This window comes from Rhea pennata, chromosome 4 (genome assembly GCF_028389875.1).
Source record: "Rhea pennata isolate bPtePen1 chromosome 4, bPtePen1.pri, whole genome shotgun sequence".
NCBI lineage: Eukaryota > Metazoa > Chordata > Aves > Rheiformes > Rheidae > Rhea > Rhea pennata.
In genome coordinates this window covers 13,347,044-13,369,575 of record NC_084666.1, presented here as the reverse complement: position 1 = coordinate 13,369,575, position 22,532 = coordinate 13,347,044, and the positions used below count along the sequence as shown (strand labels likewise).

At 36.6% G+C, this 22,532-nt stretch overlaps 1 protein-coding gene across 1 annotated transcript in view; it reads left to right on the top strand.

Annotated features, from left to right (window-relative positions):
• The window catches only part of WFS1 (wolframin ER transmembrane glycoprotein), a 38,193-nt gene that overhangs the window by 12,434 nt on the left and 3,227 nt on the right, over window positions 1-22,532 (top strand). Inside the window, exons 3-7 of the mRNA XM_062575318.1 lie at window positions 7,961-8,043; window positions 12,528-12,672; window positions 13,471-13,641; window positions 14,319-14,399; window positions 20,023-20,168. Coding sequence (XP_062431302.1) covers window positions 7,961-8,043; window positions 12,528-12,672; window positions 13,471-13,641; window positions 14,319-14,399; window positions 20,023-20,168 — 626 coding nt within the window. The remainder of the gene's footprint in view (window positions 1-7,960; window positions 8,044-12,527; window positions 12,673-13,470; window positions 13,642-14,318; window positions 14,400-20,022; window positions 20,169-22,532) is intronic.

Below are 22,532 nucleotides of genomic sequence, written 5' to 3'. Positions count from 1 at the left end.
CTCCATGGACTTACGAATTTTTTTTTTTTTTATCTATTTGTCTTATATGGAGATCAAACTTAATGGTCTCTGTTACCATGGATTTCTCTAGTGTCACATTTGCCATTTTCCATTCCTCAGGTTTTAAGTGAGAGTTTAGACACTAGTATGTAGTTCAGTAGACTTTAGTCCATTAGAACACTTGAATAAATACAATCAAAAGACTCCATAGCTGCTTTTTAAAATATGATGTTTAAATTTGAGATTCTTCTTCCAACACATTTTCATTCAAAGAAATAAATAAAGAAGGAAGTATTCCTGCACAGAAGCGTAGGAATGTGCTACTACTTGCCAGGAGAAAAGTATCTTTTAGTAAATCATTTAGGTTTTTTACCGTGGTCTTCATTTTCCAATTGTACTATAGTTATTAATAGGCCCCATAGTCTCACTCATAAGCTTACTTGTTCCTTGAATTTTCAAAAGAACGTAAAAAGTTGTAACGGATACTACATCAAATTAAGTTGTTCTTCCAACTTTTTTCTTGGCTAGTCATGCTGTATGTTTTAAATCTAACCTTAAACTTGGGGGGAGGGGACCTGTTTTTGGTTTGATTTATTTTGGCATGACTGTATATTGACATGTAGCGTTTCAAATTATGTATTCTTAGTTTTGTTTGTTTGTTTTTGTTTGTTGTGTATTACTGTATTTGTTTCCTTCTCTTTTCATGCAGGCTTTGCTTTCAGGTCTTCCTAAACTTTTATTTTGATAGGTGTGTATATGCTTTGAGTCTCTAAAAATGCATTACTTTCCTTTCCCTGTAAACATTTTGTCTTTTGGACTGCCTCATGTTTCTTCAATAAAATTTCCTTGTTTTCATATATTCTTTTAAATACAACTGTAGTGGATTTTTGGCTTCTGACACTCCTATGAGTGTTAAGTCTAAGCTGCTGTGTGGCTCACTGACCTCTCAGTTAGAAGCAGGATTTTTTTCTGGGCTGCCTGACTGGATGCTTCATGAGGCATTTATTAAATTTGTCTGAAAATTTGATCTTGACTCAATCCCAAATGTGATACTGATCTTCTGTCTGTGAGGGTAGTTGAGGTCATCATTACTGTTTTCTGGCCTTGTTGCTGCTCTGGCTTTCACTGCATGTGTTTGTCATGTGTATTCAAAGAAGACTTTTAGGAAACTGCATTTAAGATCTTACATTAAAAAAAAAATCCCTAATATTTGCAAAAATCAAATACCAGATATTAGGAGACTCACTGCTTACCATTGTTTGGGCCACTTTACTAGGCTACCTTGGTAGCAATTTCCAGTTTTGAAAACTGTCAGATTTTCTCATGAAATGGTAAAAATGCTCATGTACTTTTCTAGCTGTGTATTCAGGAAGCTTGGAAATATGTTACCACTGGTTAGGACTGAATGTAACATATGTATTGTGTATACACCCTGTTCTTACTATTTTCAGTCATTTCAGAGCTCCACCTATAATAATGAGATGGGAAGGCAAATCCAGAAATTTTGTTTCGTATCTTGTCATCTAAAATCCTTTATTCTTCCAAACACATGGGTTGTTTCTTTCCTCCTCCTCCTCCAAGCCCTTGTCACATTTGTTTCTGAGCTCGAATGACTGCTTGTAGTCGTGATCATGTTAAGTGTGTATGCCATAAAGGCTTCCTTCATACACTTAGTGTGGGTGTTGCTTAATGCATTAATCTTTTGTTCAGTAGCATTTCCATGCAGCTTTAGTACTCGCTTGTAAAACCTATAATTTCTTTTAAACTTATATTTTTCAAATGAATACTTTGTCTTCATTATTGCTTCCTGTGTGAGAAACTGCTTCCAGTTTTTCTTTTATCCTGTTCTTTATTCGTTTCCACTGCTCAAAGGATTTGGAAGCACCTGGCCAATGTATCTGTAAAAATTAATATACTGTGCATAGCAACATAACTCTCTTTTGTGACTAGTCCATATGACTGTGTGAAAAGAAGACCTTCAGCTTAAAGGGTGCATATATTTTTTTTAAAAGAAACATACATTTTAAAAGATTATTTTTAGCTTTGACATTCCATCTTCAAACTTTCTCTCCTCTTGTCTTATCTGGAAAACTCAGGTGCTGATGTGGCCTTGATGTGGCTCTGTGCACCTGGCCAGTGGGTGATAATAGCAGATGAGGTGCTAAAACTCCTGTGTTTGGTAGAAAAGTACATCAGTAAACACTTTTCATTTTTTATGCACTGTATTGTCTCTTTGTGGGTGAAATAATTTTAAAACTTCTTTTGTTGAGAGAAGATGAGTTTTCTATGAATCAGAAGGGAACTCAGATTGGGGTGGTTTTGAGGGGAGTGGGAAGACATCTACTGTGTATGTGTATAGACATAACTAAAAATCTGTTTCCTTGTCTGTGAGAATAATTATTTATCTATCTTTAAACATTTTAGAATTCATGAATGAAAGTGTTGCACACAGTGTATTGAGGGGGCCATTAATAATGCTGGTATTTTTAAAATAACAATATTTTTTAAACCCTATTTTTCTCAACTGTGTGTAAAGCACTTGCTACTTTTAACATCAGAAACTTTGCAACAAGGCAACTCAACTACAGTAATTCACAGATGATGCATTTCAGCTGTCAATGGGAAGGCTATAAGCATGACCATTGGTTTGTGCTAGGACATCAAGAAGGAAGCTATATGACAACCATGGCCAACTTTTGCCTTTGCAATGCCTTTTGCCTTGAAATGATTTCCTCCCTAGGCAGTGTAAGCCCATTCTTCAAAACCTTGTATGAATGCTGAACAGTTCTTTGTTTTTTGTTTATCTTTGATGTATTCTAAAAGCAGGCTTATGTATGTTAATCAATAATATATGTTCCTTTTGCAACTCTAAAATAAAAATGAGAGATATCAGTGCTTAAAAATCTCACCTGGACTAATTTTCTGCTATGAATTAACTGCCTTCTTGCAAATGTAATTGCTAAATTTCAGAGTTAAGGGGCAAGAGTTGCATCTGAAGATGGTGGTGTTTAATATTCTTTTTAAAAAATGAAATATTTCCCTTTGTAACTTTTCCTCTTTCCTGTAAAAGCCTAATAGAAGCAGTAGAAGTGCCTGCCTCTGAAATGAATAGTAAATTTCTGTTTAAGCCTATGACAGCAAGGCTGTTCTCTGAAATGGAATCTTACTTTGTATGGTTCGTATCATACATGTATACATACACAACATGTATAAAGTTTCAAAAGCTAAATAGTAGTTTTTCATATTCATCAGTTTATTCATAACCTGACAACTTAAATAGCTGTGTTTAGGTTTACTTCTATGTTTTGAGTTTCTTCTAGAAAACATACATTTCACTAGTAAATGAAAATTACATTAGTAATATGTTTTGAAAGCACCTTTAAAAATCTCTCAGCTAATGATATGCAGCTTTAGCTTACTCTTTTAAATGCTTTATATGACTGTGAAATGCTTACTGCCCTTCATGAATTTCATTGTATTGAATCTTTTTAAATAGTAGTGTTTTAATAAAATGCATTTTAAGTGACAGCTTTAACATTTAAATGAAATGCCTAAATACCTAAACTGGATGTTTCTGCAGCACTTCAGAAACCTAAATACTTTCCTGTAGTATGAGGACATAAAAGTAGCAGTCTGGAAAATACACATCTGCTGCATCCTTTGCAGATCAGAAATCATTTATATATTGCTTCCACTTTTTCGTGTCCCTAGTTGTGCACAAGTGCAGGGAGGTGCGGGAAAATACCATGCACTGGTAGGCACAGGTGAACAGATCAGAGGAACTCATTTTGAGCAAAACTTGTATTTTTAGAGAAGATGGACATTTTTGAGCAAGGCTGTTGCAAGACTAGTTTCTGCCTGTGTGGAAGGAATTTGCTCACAAAATAAGAGGAGGTGGATACTGTAGATAACTAGCATTATGCAGGCTTACATGATTAATTTCATATTGCAATAGATACTTTGTCTTACAGAAAAATGAGGAAGCTTTTATAGTGGGGGATATACAGATAAAGTGACAATGTTCCAGCTTGGTTTCCATCACTTTTAGATTTACATTTTTGGAGGAGAACTGAGAAAATTAAAGGGCACCACATCAGCTCATATCTTAAGTTCTTGAGTTTTATTAATAGTGTCATTGTCCCAATATCCTCTGAATGATTTCTGATTTTTAAGTAACCTATCTCTGAAAAGGTGTAACTAACTTGTTCTGTAAATTAGGGACCGAAGCACTGGTGATATACTGAGGTTCGTGTAGAGTCTTGGTGGCAGCACAAGAACAAAAGCCAATTCTTAAATCCTAGCTATCCTTTGACTTCACTGTCCTGACTTAGTTTGCTTCTTACATGAATGCTAAGGACCACCTGTAATTCATGTGCTTTCACTTGCATATGTTGATTTAAATGACTATAGTGCTTGTGAACTTTGAATAACTGATAGACTTCATTGGCTTATATAATTGCACCTGACCCACAACAGCTAGTGAAGTCTGTTTTAATTGTCATAAAAGATACATGAAGTACTGTAAAATGAAAGTTACTCTCTTCTGGAAATTTTTATATTCAAGACAGTAAAATTTGACATTATAAAGGCATCAGTTTTTAGCAAAACTGGAAAATAAAAGCTTCTACTGACAGCATTTCCAATTGCATTAGTTTTATGTGGGAAGAATACACATCAAGAGATTTTCTGACTAAATATATGCTAAAGAACAAGGGTAATCAGTTACAGATTATCACTTAGCCTGTTTGCTCTTGCAGAGTGTTTGTCCTCTTAATTTTGACTTGAATTGAAGGAAGATGTATTGTCCATCCTTGTTCTAAAACATGCTTTTGACTGCACATTTTACCTTCCAGGATATCTCTAAATATTTTGAAGAAGTAAATTGATGTCTTAGCCATGCAGTTTGATATTATCCTTCTCCTCAGCCTTTCAGCCAGCCCTACAAAATAAGCAGAAAAAAAAAAAACTGCAAGTGATGGGAACACTGGGAAACTAAGCTATTCTAAATTTGATCTCCAAAACGCACCATAATCACCTCTTTTATCCTTTCCCTACAACTAGGGATCCAACCAACAGACATAATTTTAATTAGCTATCTTTCATTTACATTTATAGGTCATATATGATGGCACATAGGCAGTCAAAAGTGATAAATGAATGGGAGGGAGTGGGTAATAGGTTGAAAATAACATCAGGGATCAGTTCTTTCCACTGGCACTCAGCTCCACTAGAACAAAGATTTTAAGAAGGCTGTCTGTGCACCTCCAGGCTCATGATGGTTGGACCATAAGGGTGCATGTTCTTAATCTTGCCTTTCTTTCTTTCTTTCTTTTTTTTTTTTAATCATCTTCTCTAAGCAAATTATTTTACATTTTGATCTGCAACATAATTGCTTTAAAGTAACTGTATCCCAGTGTTGAAGAAACAAAATGGGAGTGAACAGCTTTCTATTGAAATAAATGTTCTGATCTAGTGAACATTTATCTGAGCAAGATTTAAGAGGTAGAAGGGGCCAGAGACATGCCCTGGTCCTGTGGCTGGCAAGCAGAGCTGGAGAGGGAGGAAGGTGCTTTGCCTGTGCAGATTGCTGCTGAACTGCTCTGGAGAAGTGGGTTTTCAGCTATTGCTATAGCTGAGATGAGCAGCTGCTGAGCAAGGGTGAACCTCTGCCAAAGTGCTGGTTGCTTCTGTGTGTGCCAGGCCCTTTGCTGGCTGTTGCAGTTGAGTTGTAACTATGAAATGTAAGGCTGGGCTTCTCAGTTTAGTATAGCCAACTCCATCTCCCCAAGCACAGCCTGTCTGATGGTTTGCTTCTTGAGTTTACTCTGACTGTTAGGGCTCATATCAGTTTAGCAAACTGCTTTCTCTATTTATTTTTTTAAAGTAAATTCTACTTAATTATAAAATACTGACTTCTGAATAGTGCCTTCTCTTCTTTTGGGTTGTCCAAAGAGTATCACTGATATGTTTGTGGTGTTCTCCTCAAAGCATAGAAAATACTGAACAGCAAAAAGGGAAATAAATAAATAAATAAAATAAACGTAGCCCAGACTACTGCTGCTGAAATTTTGATTCAGAGAAAGTTCATGAGCAAATATACATATAGGAGTAAAAAGTACTGTCTTGTCAAGCCTTTTTCATTTAGGTGGAGTAGATGGATGAATATTATATTTTGCTTTAAAGCAATATACTCCTTTTTGCTACTCTTGCTTATTGTTAGCAGAGAGCCCCCTGAGTGATGTATGCTGCTGTGAGTTATGCCATCTGAAAAACAGACTTCTGGCTTGTTTAGAGTGCAATGCTATTGCTCATGTATCAGAGCAAGGAGATTAAGTGGTTAATTTTGCTGGGATGCTTTTAGCCTATTTTGCAATAATATTTTTACAGCTTTCTGAAAAGATGGAGTACTAAATGAAAATTATTTTTCATTATGTGCCTTGTTTAGCCAGACAACATGTTATAATCTAGTGTTAGTATTTTTCCAAATGCAGCTTGGCAGACAAAACTGTGGCATGGTAAAGGAGAAAACTTGCTTCATGGTTTTCTCTTGTTAAAATGCATCCATTTTAATGAAAGCACTGGCTTGTAGCCTGTTCTTGTTTGGAAATAGTCCCAGTACCAGAGATACTAAAGAATGTACCTAGTGCTGTTCTTTGGGAGGTTATTTGGAATCCGGTTTACTTCTTCCCTCCTACCACCTTTTGAAAAATAACTGATATTAAATGGCACCTCATCTAACTCGGCTACTCACCGAGTTTCTTGTGTTACTGCTGCCCATATTAGGTAGAGACTGAAGTCTGTAACTTTGAGCAGATGCCAGCATGCTTCTCTCAGTCACTTTCTTATGTCTGGAAATTCTGCTTTCTAACTGTGCTTTCTCATTCTGTTTGCGTCCTAAGTATGTAGCCTACTAAGTGTAATGATGTGTTTGGTGACCTTGTGGAATAAAGTGGTAAGGGTCAAGCTTTAGAGCTTGCTTTTGAGTTTGGATCTTCCTTTCTAGCTACAATTCTAGGTTAGTTAGTAAAAGTGTTGTTATGAATCAGTGGTATGTCATCCTTTCTTACACTTACCCAACTTAGAACATAAAAGTTTTATTGTTTTACTCTTTGAAATTCTTTACCAATAATTTTGAAGTGTAAGTCTTCTCATAAAAAGTAGCACATATGGCATTCATCAGCTTTTCCATGAAAGTTGGTCTTCATTCGTAAAATGGCACACAGCATGAATTTATTTACGAACACTGGTTATCAAATAAAGATCTGAAGACCTTTCTTTATGATTGGCCAGGAGAGCAATATGATGCTTTTGAGGATTGCTTTTCAATTTGTGCATATATAAGATCAGATACAAAAGGGAGAAAATGAAGCATCAAGTGTTGAGCTGGATACAAAATAATGAGTTTTATAAAGATGTAATCATGTTTGGCTTCTGTGTACTCCAGAGATTGAAGAGCTGAGCTTTCAAATATGCTGGATACGTTTTAAAGGTTTGCTAGTTATTCAAAACTCTTCAAAGGCTCCATTACTGAATAAACATGCTCCCTGGTGGAAGACTCGAGTGTTCTTTTTCAGTGAGGGTACTACTAGGAATGGGAATAGTAATAGTATAACAACTGATCTGTAACCACATATTCTATGGATATTCATATTTACTGCAATGAAAATTCTTCTGTTGAGAAGTTCATCCTGTAAAATTAATTGAGAAAATCCTAACTGTATATATCATCCTTTGGCAGGTACTAAATAACAAGTAGCAGGAAAATTTTGCACAGAAGTGAGAAATTAAGGTGGAGTATAAATATTGAAATTAGTTAATTTGCATTGTAGTTCTTGTAAAACCATCATGCTCTATGTTTTATACATGCTGCTTTAATTCTTCAGCCAAATATATCAACAATTTATAAAATAACTCCAAATGTTGCTAATAAATGATTTTCTCTATCAAAATTAATTTATAGAGGCCATGAAGGAAGAACCTGAAGTGCTCTTTGAAGAACTGCTTGAGAGGGCCAAAGCTGGAGAACCAAAAGCACAAACTGAGGTAATCTTAGATTCTCTGTTGGTGTTATTTTTCTCCTAATTCCAAAAATAGTACTGCTTGCTTCTAGTTGAACCATTATCTCTTCCAAAGATGCTTATTTGAACCGTATCTTTTTGATCTTAAACTAGTTAAAGAAAGGTGATGCCAAATGGCCTCTTTATATCAAGAAATGCTGCTTCCTTGGGAACATTATTGGTTTCAGATCCAACTCTTGCATAAGCCTTTAGGATACCTATCAAAACCGGGGGCTTTTACGCTGAAAGCATGGAGATGGCATGGTGCTCTGTTTTTTTAAACCATATGCCAAAGATTATTGTGCTTATGAAGGTGTGCAGATAGTGTCTGTTGAACACTGCTCAGATTTAATTTTCCCTTTGGAACAAAATTAATTGCTCATCTAAATGAATGATGAACCAACACTTGGTTCAGTGCTTCACTGCTTACAAAGGTATAGAGATTCTTATGTTGGCCTCTATGGAAGAAAAAATACCATTATGAGGTGCATTAGCAGAGATACCAGAGGTTGACAAGATTGATGTTTTGCTATTATACTGTTTGTGTTGAATTAACACGTATTAAAAAAGAAACGCCTCCTGCTTTATTGAAATTAACTACTATTTGGTTGTGTATGGGCATATGTATTTGAGTTAGTAACATCAGTTCTATCCCCGTATGTGTTAGCAATTTAGGTTTGCCTTATGTTTTGGAAAACTGTGACTGTTTCCTCATCCATCTCATTAAGCTTGTATATGGGCCTAGCAGATTTAGTACAAAGAGCTTAAAACTGTTTAAAGGAGTTTTAATTTCCATTGGGTTTGGTTAGTGAATCATTTAAACATCCTGTTCCAGCTTCAGCCTGGAAGACAGAAAACAGTGGTTGTCATCTCCCAGTTGTTCGTTACTGTTTTTCCCCCCCCCCCAGAGATCACTACTCTTCTTGCCGATAAATATTAATAAAAGAGGGAGGGGAGAAAGAAACCCTTTTAAAACTGTAAAAATACAACAGTGACAGCTCACTCTGTGTTCTGCTTCAACCTATTTGAGGGGCAGCCTGTCCTTGGAGTGGTAATGTGAGGCAGTAGTGAATTCCTCACATCTGAAACAGCCAAGAGCTTTGAGGAGAACGAAGCTTTAGCCTTGAGGGAATCACTGCCAGAAGATCCACATTTTGGCTCTATTCCTTCACACAAAAGAAAGCAAAACCCACACATATCCTTTCAAGATATAATTTCCAGTTGAGGAAGAAATACCTTATGTAATCTTAGCCTATGATACATGTGTCTGTATATGTGTGTGTGTGTGTATATACTTATATATGTGTGTGTGTGTATATGTATATATACGTGTATACACACACACATATAAAAATATACATATACATATATAAAATATTTTTTTTATCTTTATCCTTCTCAATTCATTCCACTCTCATATCTTTCCTTTAAGGTCTTTTAACAACATACACCTTCCATGCCCACAGAATGGTAGGATTCTTGTCTCAAAGAGATCCAGCACACGATTTTGCTTCAGTATTAACTCAGGACAAATTGACTGTCTGAAAAGGAACTCAATACAGTTTTTGTTTTTAGGGAATCAAATTTTTAATGGCCTGTGAAGAGGAAATTGTCTTTTGACTTTAAAAAAGTTTTAAAAATCCTTTCCATTGTTGGCTATTTCCCTTTAGAATCCAGTCAGAAAACTGTATTTTGATTTGTTACCTTCTGTGAGAGTAAGAATGAGAAACTGAGATGGCATTGTTGCATAGTTCGCTAATACTACAAAATCAAACACAAGAAATCATTCAGTTCAGTGGCTTGTAGTTATTACTATGAGGTTATTCAAAAATAACCTTGCAATGACTATGGAAATAAATGTGCTCTGAGTGGCTGTCAAAATGTGTTATCATAGCTTTGTATAGTTTCTTTATTGAGAAATAGCTGCACAGCAGTTATGTAAATAAGACACCCACAGCTGGAAATCTCTAATGGAGAAAAGGCAGCTCTGTGTCTTAACTAGAAGATATCTGCAAGGGAACTACTTGAGATAACTGCTTCATCTAGCAAAAGCCCAAGGTGAGAGGAAGGGAACAACCTTTCAAGAAGTACAGTGTGAAGATCAATACAAGTCATTATCAGTGATGACTTCATTTCCAAGTTTTATTTCATAGGAGTCCAAAAAAAAAAAAAAAAAAGATAATCCCCAAATCCCTAATGTACCATGTACCATTAAAGAAATCTGAGGATAATATTCTTTCCTATTAGTTCCTCATTTGATCACTGGGCTGGAGCTTTGCAGCCATCTCTGGTTTTGGTGCTTTCTTGTAGGAGCTTTGCTATGACAGAGCAAGGTTGCTGTTGCACAGTGCTCGTTCAGAGGGAGCTGATAGACTTTTCAGCAGTGTTTCATGGAAAGCTTACATGTTTGTTGGATGTTTGGGATCTGGACGGCTTTTCCCACCTGAACTTTTGACATACACACAGAGTTTGTAATTTTATAATCAAAATAAAAGGAAAATATTTTCTAGTTGCTATGATTCTAGAGGCAGTATTCTGCCTTTTACAGAGTGTTTTATTGGGTTTCTTTAGATAATTAAGTCTTACTGCTGCTGCTGAACTTTCAAAAAAAAAAAAAAGAAAGAAAGAAAAAGAAAGAAAAGGATAAAAAAGAAAAAACAAAACCAAAAAGAGAACCCCAAAATCCTTAGGCCAAAAAATATTTTTAACATGAAACCAAGATGTTACACTGTTTTTCCTTATCTACTAGCCTTCTTCGGTATGTCTAATTCCAGAGTCTGCTGTTTTGTGTTGCAATGTGAGTGTGCCCAAGAGGTTTTTTTTATAAACTTGAAAGAGCTGCATCATTAAGTAATACTACTCTAGAAGCTTTGCTCAAAATTTCAATGGCTATAAATATAAACATGCTGAAGAAGCAGCTGTACTTGTCAGAGGAGGTTATTTGCCATATACCTTCTTTAAGCAATTCATTCCTTAAATAAGTAGCTGAAGGTATATCAGTGGTTGGATGAGAAATACTGGGGAATTGAAGTATCAAGGCTGAAATCTTTTTTTTTTTTTTTTTTTTTTTTTTTTTTCCCTTCTCATATACTCTTTTCTTAATTTGCCACTATATCAGTGTGTGATTCTACTTTGTTGAAGTCTGGCATGATTTTGTGATTGTATATTTCTGTCTTTTGGTTTACATAGTCTGAATTTTATTTTTATTTCTGTATATTTTTGGATAGTTTCACTGCATGTTTTAAGTATTTAGTCACTATGATGTCTACCCAGTAACTATATATGTAGAAGTTGTTGGAGCATCCATGTTAGGTGTATGGATTCAGTTGAAAGACTGGAAACCTAACTTTTAATGGAAGTGAAAGATCTTTTTGATGAGATCAGGCTGTTTAGTCTGCAGGTAAGAATTGTGAATTATTAATCTTTTAGAGGTATTGCTTTAGCCACCTTTATTGGAGATATCATAAGCAACGTTTTAGAGAAGCTGTCAAACAAGTTTTTTGGAGCACATAGTACTGTGGATTTATGGAGATGTGAAGCTCTAAGAGATTGCATTAACCACCTTTAGAACATAAGTAAAGTAACAGTACTGAGGGAGAACAGTGGATTAAGCAAAAGCATTGCCGAGATTCTCCAGATATACAAATAAAATGTCTGGTAGTTTTGCTTACTTTCTGCCATTTAATATTTTGTGTTCTGGGGTATTCTAAGCAGAAGTGTTTCATGCTATTGCGTAAGTATATTTATCATGTATTTTAATTTTCACAGGAAGAAGAAGAAAGGTGATTTTTTTTATTTGTAAAACAGTAATATAGCCAATTGTTCCATTGTGTCTGTAATCCTAAATGGAAAGATTTTTACAGGCTGTGTCATTTATATTGCTTGATGCTTAAGCAGTACTGTTTTATTCTGTTCACTAGTTAATCATGAGTTTGCTTTGACCTTCATTGACTAAACTGCTATGAGTAAATCATCTCGCTGCCTGAAACCTTCCATCCATGTCAAGGTCCTTTACAGACAGCTCATCGTATCTGAATTTCTGAATGTTGCTTGCACCGAGTTATTGCACTGAATTTTTGCTTTTTTAAAATAAGCCCAGCAATACTGTTTGACCAGTGTTATGGGAGGAAAAGAATCCAAGACAAACTCATTTTTACTACTATTTTTAACCCCAAGAATTTTATCTGATTCTGCTAGATGCCCCAAAACTAACGCAACTAACTCACTGGTCTAACTGATCTGGTAAAATGTGCTGGTGCTGCAATTTCCTCTTGCCTTCAGTTCTGTATGCTGAGCCTTGTCTGCAGAACAGTGGGAAGAGGATCACCTTACAGCTATGTACTTGGTGCTGGAATCAAATATTTTGAGCTTTTGTTCATGGGAATTTACCCTAGCGGGAGAGAGGGGGGGACTAAGATGACTAGAGTTTATTTCAGTAATTGAAGGAATTCTGTTTGCCACTTATTCTAGGTGGGAAAACACTTTTTAAGATTAGCAGAAGAGGAGGATGAAGAACTTAACAACTGTAGTGCAGTTGATTGGCTCATCCTTGCTGCTAAGCAAGGTCGAAGAGAAGCTGTCAAACTGTTGCGCAGATGCTTAGCAGACAGAAGAGGTATGAGTTCTCTGAGACATTTTTACTTGTACTTTCTACTTTATTTGAAATAACACTGTATCCATTTTAACATTGAGAAGAGGGCTTAAAATTCGGTGGTAATGTTCATAGCAAAATTACATGAGTTGTTGCTGACAACATGTTAAATTAGATAATTTAAAAAGTCATATTCTAGTGATACTGCTCAGAAAAGCATCTGTATTAATCATTTGCTTTTATTCCTTCATGGAATAGAACGTTTCATTGGAACGTCTTTGCTTTGACCATTAAGGTCATATATAACCACGCACCACCTACCCATCTGCTGTTACTTCATTATTTTGTCTCTCTCCAGCCTCTCTCCTAATTGGTCTTTTGCACTGTCTTCTCCCACTTTAAGATTCATGCCTTCCGTCATGCTGTTTCCTACACTTGGAATGGTCTCCTCTTGTCTGCCAAGTATCTGAACTCTTCTCAAAAAAACAAAATTGAAAAAAACCTTTCACAAAGTTCTTGCTACCTTTTACATATCACTCATACATATCTGCGCCATCTTTTGCTTGAACTGTTGTGTTTCAAAGGCTGAACAAGCCATAAGGATAATGCATGTTTTGCACAGTGTTTGAATTACAGATTTATCGACATAATTTGATTTTTGATAAGCTGTGGACACGGAAGGGTATTTGAGTAATACACTTAGGTAGTCAAGATGTGAATGAAACTTAAAGTTTCAGACTAAACTGAGAAGAATAAATTGTGGACAAGTCATTTCTGCCTGGATGTGGGATAATAGTATCTAATATATTTTCTTTTCTTGAGGCATCACTTCTGAGAATGAGCAAGAAGTGAAAAAATTATCATCTGAGACTGACTTGGAGAGAGCTGTGAGAAAAGCTGCCTTAGTCATGTATTGGAAATTAAACCCAAAGAAGAAGAAGCAATTAGCAGTTTCTGAACTACTGGAAAATGTTGGGCAAGTTGACAGTGAAGGTTTGTATTGATCTTATGGTATTAGATACATATATAAACTTAAATTTATGTATATAAATTTATATATATAAATTTAAAGGTAGAATACAGTTAGAAACCTCAAGATCTTTATAAATAAGCAGGCATGTGGTGAAAGTAGATGTGTGATGCACTCAAGAAAAAACAACTCTTAATGACTTTAACTCTCTTTTAATAGTGTTCTCTAGACCAAAACAGTATACTTCATAAGGCCTTCCAATTCTTGCTGTAGGATGTGATTTAGTTAAGTACTCATACAAGTGACCAAATATTAAAAATATCTTCATTCAGCACTTGATATCCTTGCAGAATGATTCTTTTATGGCTTTGCTGTCGTTGACCTTTTTCCATAACAGTCATCCTGATGACTTTACTAGGTATTTCAATTTATAAACTCAGTCTTCAGGACATCTGGCTTGTTCTGCCATTACAGCAGTATATGTTAGCTATATAAATGCTACTTCCTTTTCTAGTATAGTAATAGGAATATGAAAAACTAATTGTAGCCCCATCTTACCTACTTAAACATACATTCATCTCTTCCTGAGTTTGAGGAAATGCCATCCTCCAGATATTGCAGCTGGAATAGCAGTCCGGTTATTGTTTGATTACTGTAATTGACTATTTTGACTTTCCGTAAACTTCTGTTGTTTAACCAGATGGTGAGAAGCAGCCTGGCCCAGTCCCAAAGTCCGTGCAGAAGCAGAGAAGAATGCTGGAGCGATTAGTGAGCAGTGAATGTAAGTGTGTGCTGCTTCTTTCAGTCTCTGACTGTGGTTTTAGTTTTCTGTTTTGTTCTGCTAAGCAACTTCGTGCTGCCAGAGTAAAGATTTAGAGCAAGTTTAGATTGCTGTAAACTGGTTGTGTCAATTCATATGTACAAGGTAAGTAATTGACCTACATTTTAAGTCATTTTCTTTCTCTACTAGAACTCACAAGGCTATTCAGCCAAAACTTTCTTTTTTGCACTTCCTTGTACTTTCAAGTTTTAGTTCTTAAGTTGTAGTAAGCTTTCTGATTACAGTAAGGTAATCACTTATGCAGTCTTTTAAAGTAAACAGGTCCCTCATTCTGTTTGCCTTGCTTCTGTTTACAATACCCTAATAATTAATGTTTGTCTTTTCATATTTGCTCAAGGACTGATACAGGAAAGATGCACGGAGATATCCTTTACATCACTTGGACAGAGATAAGGTGCAGGGACAGCTCAGTTCTCAGACTGAACATGGGGTCAGATTCCTAAACTCAGATCTCTAAGGAGTTTGTTGATATACAGTTTTGCTGGAGTTTGAATAAAGTTCTCTGCAGCCCTGTGTATCTAAGAGACTGCCATGTGGCTGGGCATTCAGAAGAAAAGTCAGATCATTATTATTATGTTGAAACATTTATCAATGTTTTTTGTACAACCTCATTTACATTTGGGGAAACGGGAAGGAACCAGTGGATGTAAATGATATTGTCTGTGAGAATGTAAATAAGAATTCCACTCTTTGTAATAGCACCACAGAAAATAAAATGAACAGGCTCGAAGCTGTAGATCCCAATCATGAATAGTCTAAAAGACTGGAGGGAGTGATTGGGCCCACAGCTGGTTCTCAAACTTGGGGTTATTGCTGGTTTAGCAGATAGAGTCAGACCAAATGATTTATTCATCAACTTACTCATCAGTGACCTGGATGAGGGGAAAGAGTGCCTCCTCAGCAAGTTTGCTGATGTTACCAAGGTGGGAGGAGTGGCTGATACACCTGAGGACTGTGCTGCCGTTTAGAGAGACCTGGACAGGCTGGAGAGTTGGGCAGAGAGGAACTTAATGAGTTCAACAAGGGCAAGTGCAGAGTCCTGCACCTAGGGAAAAATAACCCTAGGCACCAGTACAAGCTGGGGACTGACCTTCTGGAGAGCAGCTCTGCGGAGAAAGACCTGGGAGTGCTGGTGGCACAACCAGTTGATTATGAACCAGCAATGTGCCCTTGTGGCCAGGAAGGCCAATGATGCATTAGGAAGAGGTCGAGGGAGATGATGTCTACAAGTACCTGAAGGGAGGGTGTCAAGGGGACGGGGACAAACTCTTTTCAGTTGCCCCGTGTGACAGGACAAGAGGCAATGGGCAAAAACTGAAACACAGGAAGTTCTGCCTGAACATGAGGGGGAATTTCTTCCCTGTGAGAGTGACGGAGCACTGGAACAGGTTGCCCAGAGGGGTTGTGGAGTCTCCTTCTCTGGAGATTTTCAAAGCCCACCTGGATGCAACCCTGTCTACCATGCTGTAGGTGACCCTGATTGAGCAGGAAGGTTGGACTAGATGATCTCCAGAGGTCCCTTCCAACCTTACCCATTCTGTGATTCTGTTAATAATCCCATCAAACTGCAAAAGAAGAGCTGTGCATAATTTTTCTTGCAATCCAACAATAGGCATTCAAGATATGAAAAAAACATTTTTAATTTGTATTTTAAAAAATAAGAATGATTTAAAAAAATAAGAATTACACTCTTATCGCCATTTTTGCCAAAAGCATTAAGCAGGTATTAAGCTTGTCACCAGAATATTGAGGACTGAATCATTAATATTTCAAGTTGCTAATAAAAATAAAGATCATGCTCACTAGAAATAAAAAGCAAAACTCATTTATAAAGGAGTTTGATTTTCTTTTCAAGGATTTCATGCAGAAGCCAAATGATTGCTGTTATATGTCTTCCTCTAGAGCACTAAGTATCTTTGGTGTCAAACATGATATTATGCTAAAGCTACTCAGACTTGCATGTGCTGACTACTTTTATAAACGAAGAAATGAAAACTGGAAAACAAAAATTAAAGGCGACTTTAAGAGAGTGAATTACAAACAAAAGCAGCATGTGTACTTTTTCAAGAACATTAACTAACATGTTTCAATTTATCGCTTATCAGAAAAATCTCATTTTCTTAAGAATGCAATAATTCAGATGAAATATAGCTCAGTTCTTGAAAAGTATTTTTAAATGTCCTGCAGCACATTACTTACTAATACGTCTGCAGTTTAGAATACGTATAGCTAAACTGTCATACATGGATTACTAACCTAAATTTGGGTGTAGACAGGTCTAAACTCCTTGAATCATTAAGTTAACATTTCGTCAAGTCATTTTGGCCTATAGCTTCAAGGATCATATTTGTTACACAGATAACTTCTGAATGAAGTTGTGCAACTTTTCATGGAAAGTAACATTTCTAGGAGGAAAAGAGTATTTCAGTTTTATGTTACCTGTTAAAGAAGTGGAAAAGGCATAGCTGTATACATGCGCAAGAGTAGTGACAGTGTATTTTGTAGACCAAACTGCTGGTAGTATCAGAATTTCTCTGGTAGTAGGTCAGTTGTTTTTGTGACTCATTTGCCACTTCTGGAAAGCTAGAAATAGTCCTTCAAGGGTAAGATGGTTATATTTCTTTGTCCTGTCATCTTCTCCAAACGCAGATGTGTCTAAGTACATTGGGGCTGTGTTGCTTTGGCACTTAATGGGTGACACTAGAGTTCGTTCCATCCCTTAGCTGCATTCGCACGTGCTGATGGAACAAGAGTGCAGAGCAAGTCATTTTGTTCTGGAGTCTTCAGTAATTCGGAGAGTGTCAGTAAAGGAGCGGGTGTGGAGGGGGGGGTCTTGTTTTTTTTCTTTCTTTTTTTGAAGGCTTCAATGGCAGTTGAAATAACAGGAGAGTAAACGAACCTACATGTAAGCGTAGGCAGAAATTGATGTGCATATTTTTCTACGATGGATGGGGGAGGCAGGGGAATTTGTCATAACCAAATTGAAGAAAAAAATCTGTGAATAATAAAGTAGAATCTACAACATACACTTTTTATATCAATTTAAGAGACACCTCAGTGACAAAATACTAATAACATTTAAAAATGAAAAGTTTTCATCAAACACTTAAAGCAGGAGTTAAGCTGTTCCCTCTTCTCTAGAGAGCTTTTGCCTGCTCATGGGTGAACAGAATAGCTGTTACTATCCAGCATTTACTACTTTGATCCAGTGAGTTTTGCTGTTTGTCCTGTCAGCGGGAGAGTTTCTTTTGGCTTTATTACCTTTGATACCTTACCAATACTTGGAAGGTAATTTTTAAGCCAGGTACTGGTTTTCAGATGTCTGATCTGGCATATACTTAATGGAGGCACAGACAGAGTGTGAGAGGTGACATTGTCAGAGGATGGTTGCCTGAGAGTATAGATGTCATCACGTTCGACAGGCCATCTGTACATAGTAAGCTGTTAACTCTTTCGCTCTCAAAATGTCCTATGGTCCTGTGAAAGAACTGTTACCATGTTTTAATCCTGTCTGCTTGCTGATTACACAGGAAAAACCTATCTTGCTGCTGTATTTTTGTCCAAGTAGGGCAGTTAATTTAGATGGCGTATTTGGTATTAGGGCTGATCTGAAGCCCACCAAAGACAGCTAAGGATTCTCTGACTTCTATGTGCCTTGTGATGTGGCCTCACAGGCTGTGAATGATAAAAATAGTTACCAAAAGGTTAAATCATTTCTTGTTACTTAGGAGGAATGCCAGATGGTATTTTGTATGACATACGGGTACTGGCAATGCAAAGGAAAAAAATTTAAAATTTAAAGATACAGGCAGAAGTCAACATCCAAGTTGTAAGATTGAAGCAAGGGATATTTTGTAAACTGCTTTTTCAGTTTAACCCCTTTGACACACGTTTTCCTGTAGTAGATATTTTCACAGAAGTACTTTATTTTGTTCTGTATCTATGGAGTTTTTAACATTAAAAAAATATGCTAGTGTATTTATATATAAATCTTCTATTATCTATATATAGTGTTTTTATAAGCTTAAAAAATTATAGGCTCAAACCCAGTAATTCTGTGACTTTAAACTTAATGAAACAGTTCAATTTTTCTGTCTCTTTAAAAGCTTAAACTAGTATTAAGCAAGCCAGCTTTCGTATCTTTGTGTCAGCTGACTAGCAGTACTTACTGTGTAGGAGGTATATTACAGATTTTTTGTCATTCAAAAGTCTTTCATATCTGCAGCAATGTCAGTTGCTTGAGTATATGAAAAAAGTTGCAGTTAATTATCCTCCTTTACAAATGACATCAAACTTATCTACCATAGAAACTAGCTATCCATGCTAATGCAAGGAACTGGCTGTGGAAAAAAGTTGGAAGTGGTGTATAGATCATCTCCTGCCTTGTCACAGGAGACTTTTGAGATAATGCCTCCTTCTACTCATAAAAGTGGGTAAGAATCTCTGAGGGCCACTGGCCTTTAGTGTCCACTCCTGGTTATTGCCTGGTGGAATGCCCCTGCTCCTTGAACTTCTCTGGTAGTTAGAGTTCAGGGAATGGGAAAGGCATGATGTTGAAAATCAGTATTTTGAACTGATGTTTCTGATACAGGTTCCTATCTGAAATTCTTTTCAGGCTTCCGGGGACAGCACCTTATTTGATTTTAACTCACTGTTCTGAAACTCCTGAGGTCTGAGGCATTTGTCTGAGGACCCTTAGGCAAAAGTTTTCTTCTCCATTACCTGCTGTGGAGCCATGTGTAGCTATTGAATTATGGCCAATATTATCAAGTTGGTGACAAAATATCAGTGGCAGAGGTACTTTATACCAGTAACTGAGTTGTGTGCTTCCTATTTGGATACTTTTCAAATAGGCAGAATGTTAAATTTTGTTGCTGTGTACAACTGAACAAAGTATATTTTGTTGTTGGCTATTTATTTTAAATTGTAGTTCATGTATTTGGGGGAGACTTATTGTATAGCCACATAGCACATAAAATTAATACATGAGCAGTAATTATACTTAGTCTTGTAGGTACGAATAATTTGGCATTTCATGTAATTATAATTCATCTGTTACTAATGAACTTAGAAAAATGACTATTCAGAGCATCAAGTCAGAAGTCAGTTTTTCAGTATAGATGATTCATTACTTCTCCTGTACAAGTCTTTCTTTTCAATATCTATTACCTAAAAGATTTCTCCAAAGAAATTACCAAGTATAATTTTTTTTTTGTCTATGAAAACTCTGTAACCTGATACAGTAGTCTCTTCTCCCAGGAATTTTTGCAGTTAAACTACATTCACTTGCTTTGGTTTTCTACTTAAGAATATAATATAATTTCCTACTAGTCTAACAAGATTTAAAGTAGTCATATTGCAGGCACAAGCAGTTTGTTTTCAGCACCAGTGTCTGGAAAGGTCGAAAGACAGTCCTGTGTTATCAGTAGTTCAGTTTTTGAAACCCAGAGTGGAGCTTCTTCAATACCAAGAAAGAAGAATTAATATTCCAACTCATGTTATCTATGCAGTGCAGTACTGATACAGTCTATGTACTTAGAGTCTTCATTTTTTTATCTTTTAGCTAAAAAATACATTGCTTTGGATGACTTTGTTGAAATTACCAAGAAGTATGCAAAGGGAATCATCCCGTCTAACCTGATTATGCAGGAAGAGGAAGATGATGAATTGGCAGGGAAGACTCCTGAAGAGCTACCTTTGCGACTGAAGGTAAAAAGCCAATAATGAACACGTTATGTTGAAGGGATATCTTACACATTTAAGGTAAAAGAAAGGTGACTTGCACTTGACTCTGAAAGCTGATATGTAGCCACTGTGGGTCACTAGAAGAAACGTTGCTATAATTTCTTTTTGGACTTTACTTCATATATATGGGTTTTCTTTTTACCTGTAGGGCTTTTGCCTCTGACAAGGAACAACATGCATTCTCTATGCAAAAAAAATGAAACTGATTTGGGGAAATTAGTTCAAATGATACCTACACATTTAGAATCTCTAAGGTTGAGGGTAGCAAGTGGGGAGGCTAAGGTCTAGATTCCCGGTATGACACATACGCACGGATCACAACATTCATAAATGCAGAGTCTGATTTCACAGAAATAAAATATAGGAATGTAGAAGCATACATATTTTGTTACAGGGTTCCTTAAAAATATAAGTTGCTGGTAATACAGGATTTTTACTATAAAGGATCGTAACTTTAGTCAGGCCGTTGCTAATTCAGCAGCCTTCAGTTTAATCAAATAGGGACTATATGTCCAGTAATTCTTCTGGCAAAGGGACCTCCCAGAATCTGAAAGATTATCCAATTACAATTTAAAGAAACTTAGAGCAAAGATGACTGACAAAAGATAGAAGTCTGAGAGTGTTAGGAAAAGAGAAAGAAAGAACGTGGGGTTTTTTGAGAGAGCGCTTCACTTTCTCATTAGAATAAAGTAAGGAGAATTATACCTTTCCTTACGTTTTGTGGTGAGTAGAGTGAACGTCTCTGGTGTGGGGTTTGGACCTGCTTCCTTTCCTTCGTTCCTTCTACTTCTCCCTCTCTTTAGCTATGTAGAGACCACCTATTTAAATGAAGAACTGGCATTGGTTCTCACTGAGTCTTTTTAGATGTACATTTCTTAACAAAAGGAACTCTTAGTTTAAAAACTGTGATTGAGACATTAGCAGCAGGGAATAAAAGTTTGCTGTTAACCTTGGGCTGAGCTGGGTAGGGGGCTGGTGTTTGGTAGCTGCTTCTCCTGGGAACAAAAGGGAGGTGCCAGAGAGCCCTTACCTTTTGAAATCCCACCCAGAGCAGGATCAGGAGCTAATAGCAACTCTCATGAGCTCTTTCTAGGTTCTGGGAATCATCCACAGAAGGAGAGCTATCATGCCTAGAAGGGGAATTGCACTGTCATGCATTCCCATCCCATGCAGCCCATAGATTTTGCAATCCCTGAGTTGGCACAGAAGAATGCCCAATTGACTCAGAAGCATTTGAGAGTGACTGCTGGATCTAAGCCCCTTTACTCTTTATTGCCAAGGGCGCCTGCCCAACTCGCCCTTAGGCATGGCTGGGCAAACCTTAGTTTAACCCTTGCTGCTTCAAATCTGACCCTCTGCTTTAGCCAGGAGGGCCACAAGTTGGTTGATTGCCTAGGCACAAGTTGGGAGCTCTGTGTTAAAAGTTACCGTTTTATATAATACATATATATTTATGAGAAAGGAATAATGTTTTCCTTTGGAAGGAGGCAGTCTAACTTGGTTACGTCTCAGTAAGGTTTTAAATGTTTCTATCATAACTGCCATACCTTTATTGCAGATGTTATTATATAATGCCATGCCTGTTCCTATTTAAATAAGAAGGATAAATGGGGAAAATTATCCATGGCTTTGAGGAGTAAAAAGGTTCTATTATGAAGGAATTTAAGAAGGTGGAGCTTACTGTCAATGGTTTTCATATAGTGGCATTTCTTTGGGCGGTGAAAGGAGAAGGGAAGATTTAAGATGCATACATTCAATACTGGTATAAATTTCAAGCTAGATAGGGAATTTTTGCCTGCTGCCATCAGAGTTTTTATTGTCATTGAACTATTGTCATATGAAGGGGAAAAGAATAGTTAGATAACTATTGGCTAGCATTTCAAATAACAAATATTCAGAAAGAGATGCATTTAGGAAGATGAACAGGGATACCTCCACCAATAAATAGCCTTATACTCAAGTATTCTTTGTTGCCTCAGTTCATCGTGCACAGATCTTTGTTGGAGCAGTTTTGACCTTTCCTTTGAAGTAATTAATTTATAAAAGTGTAAGTTCTGGGAAAATGTAAAAATTGTCTTTTTCTGAGGGAAGAAGGGTTGTTTGCAGTGTCTAATGTCCGGGTGCTAATATTTGAATATTCATCTGTTTGAAAAATCCTATCCCCTAGATTGTCTTTTTATTATTATTATTATCTTTATCCTACACAAAGAGTGTGGCTGGCCACCAGTGTGGTGGTAAGGATTTGATCCAGCAGTTCCACTCTTGTCATGTTCCTGTATAGGAAAATGCCAAATAAGATAGGCAGTGTACGGTTAGGGTTAAAAGAAT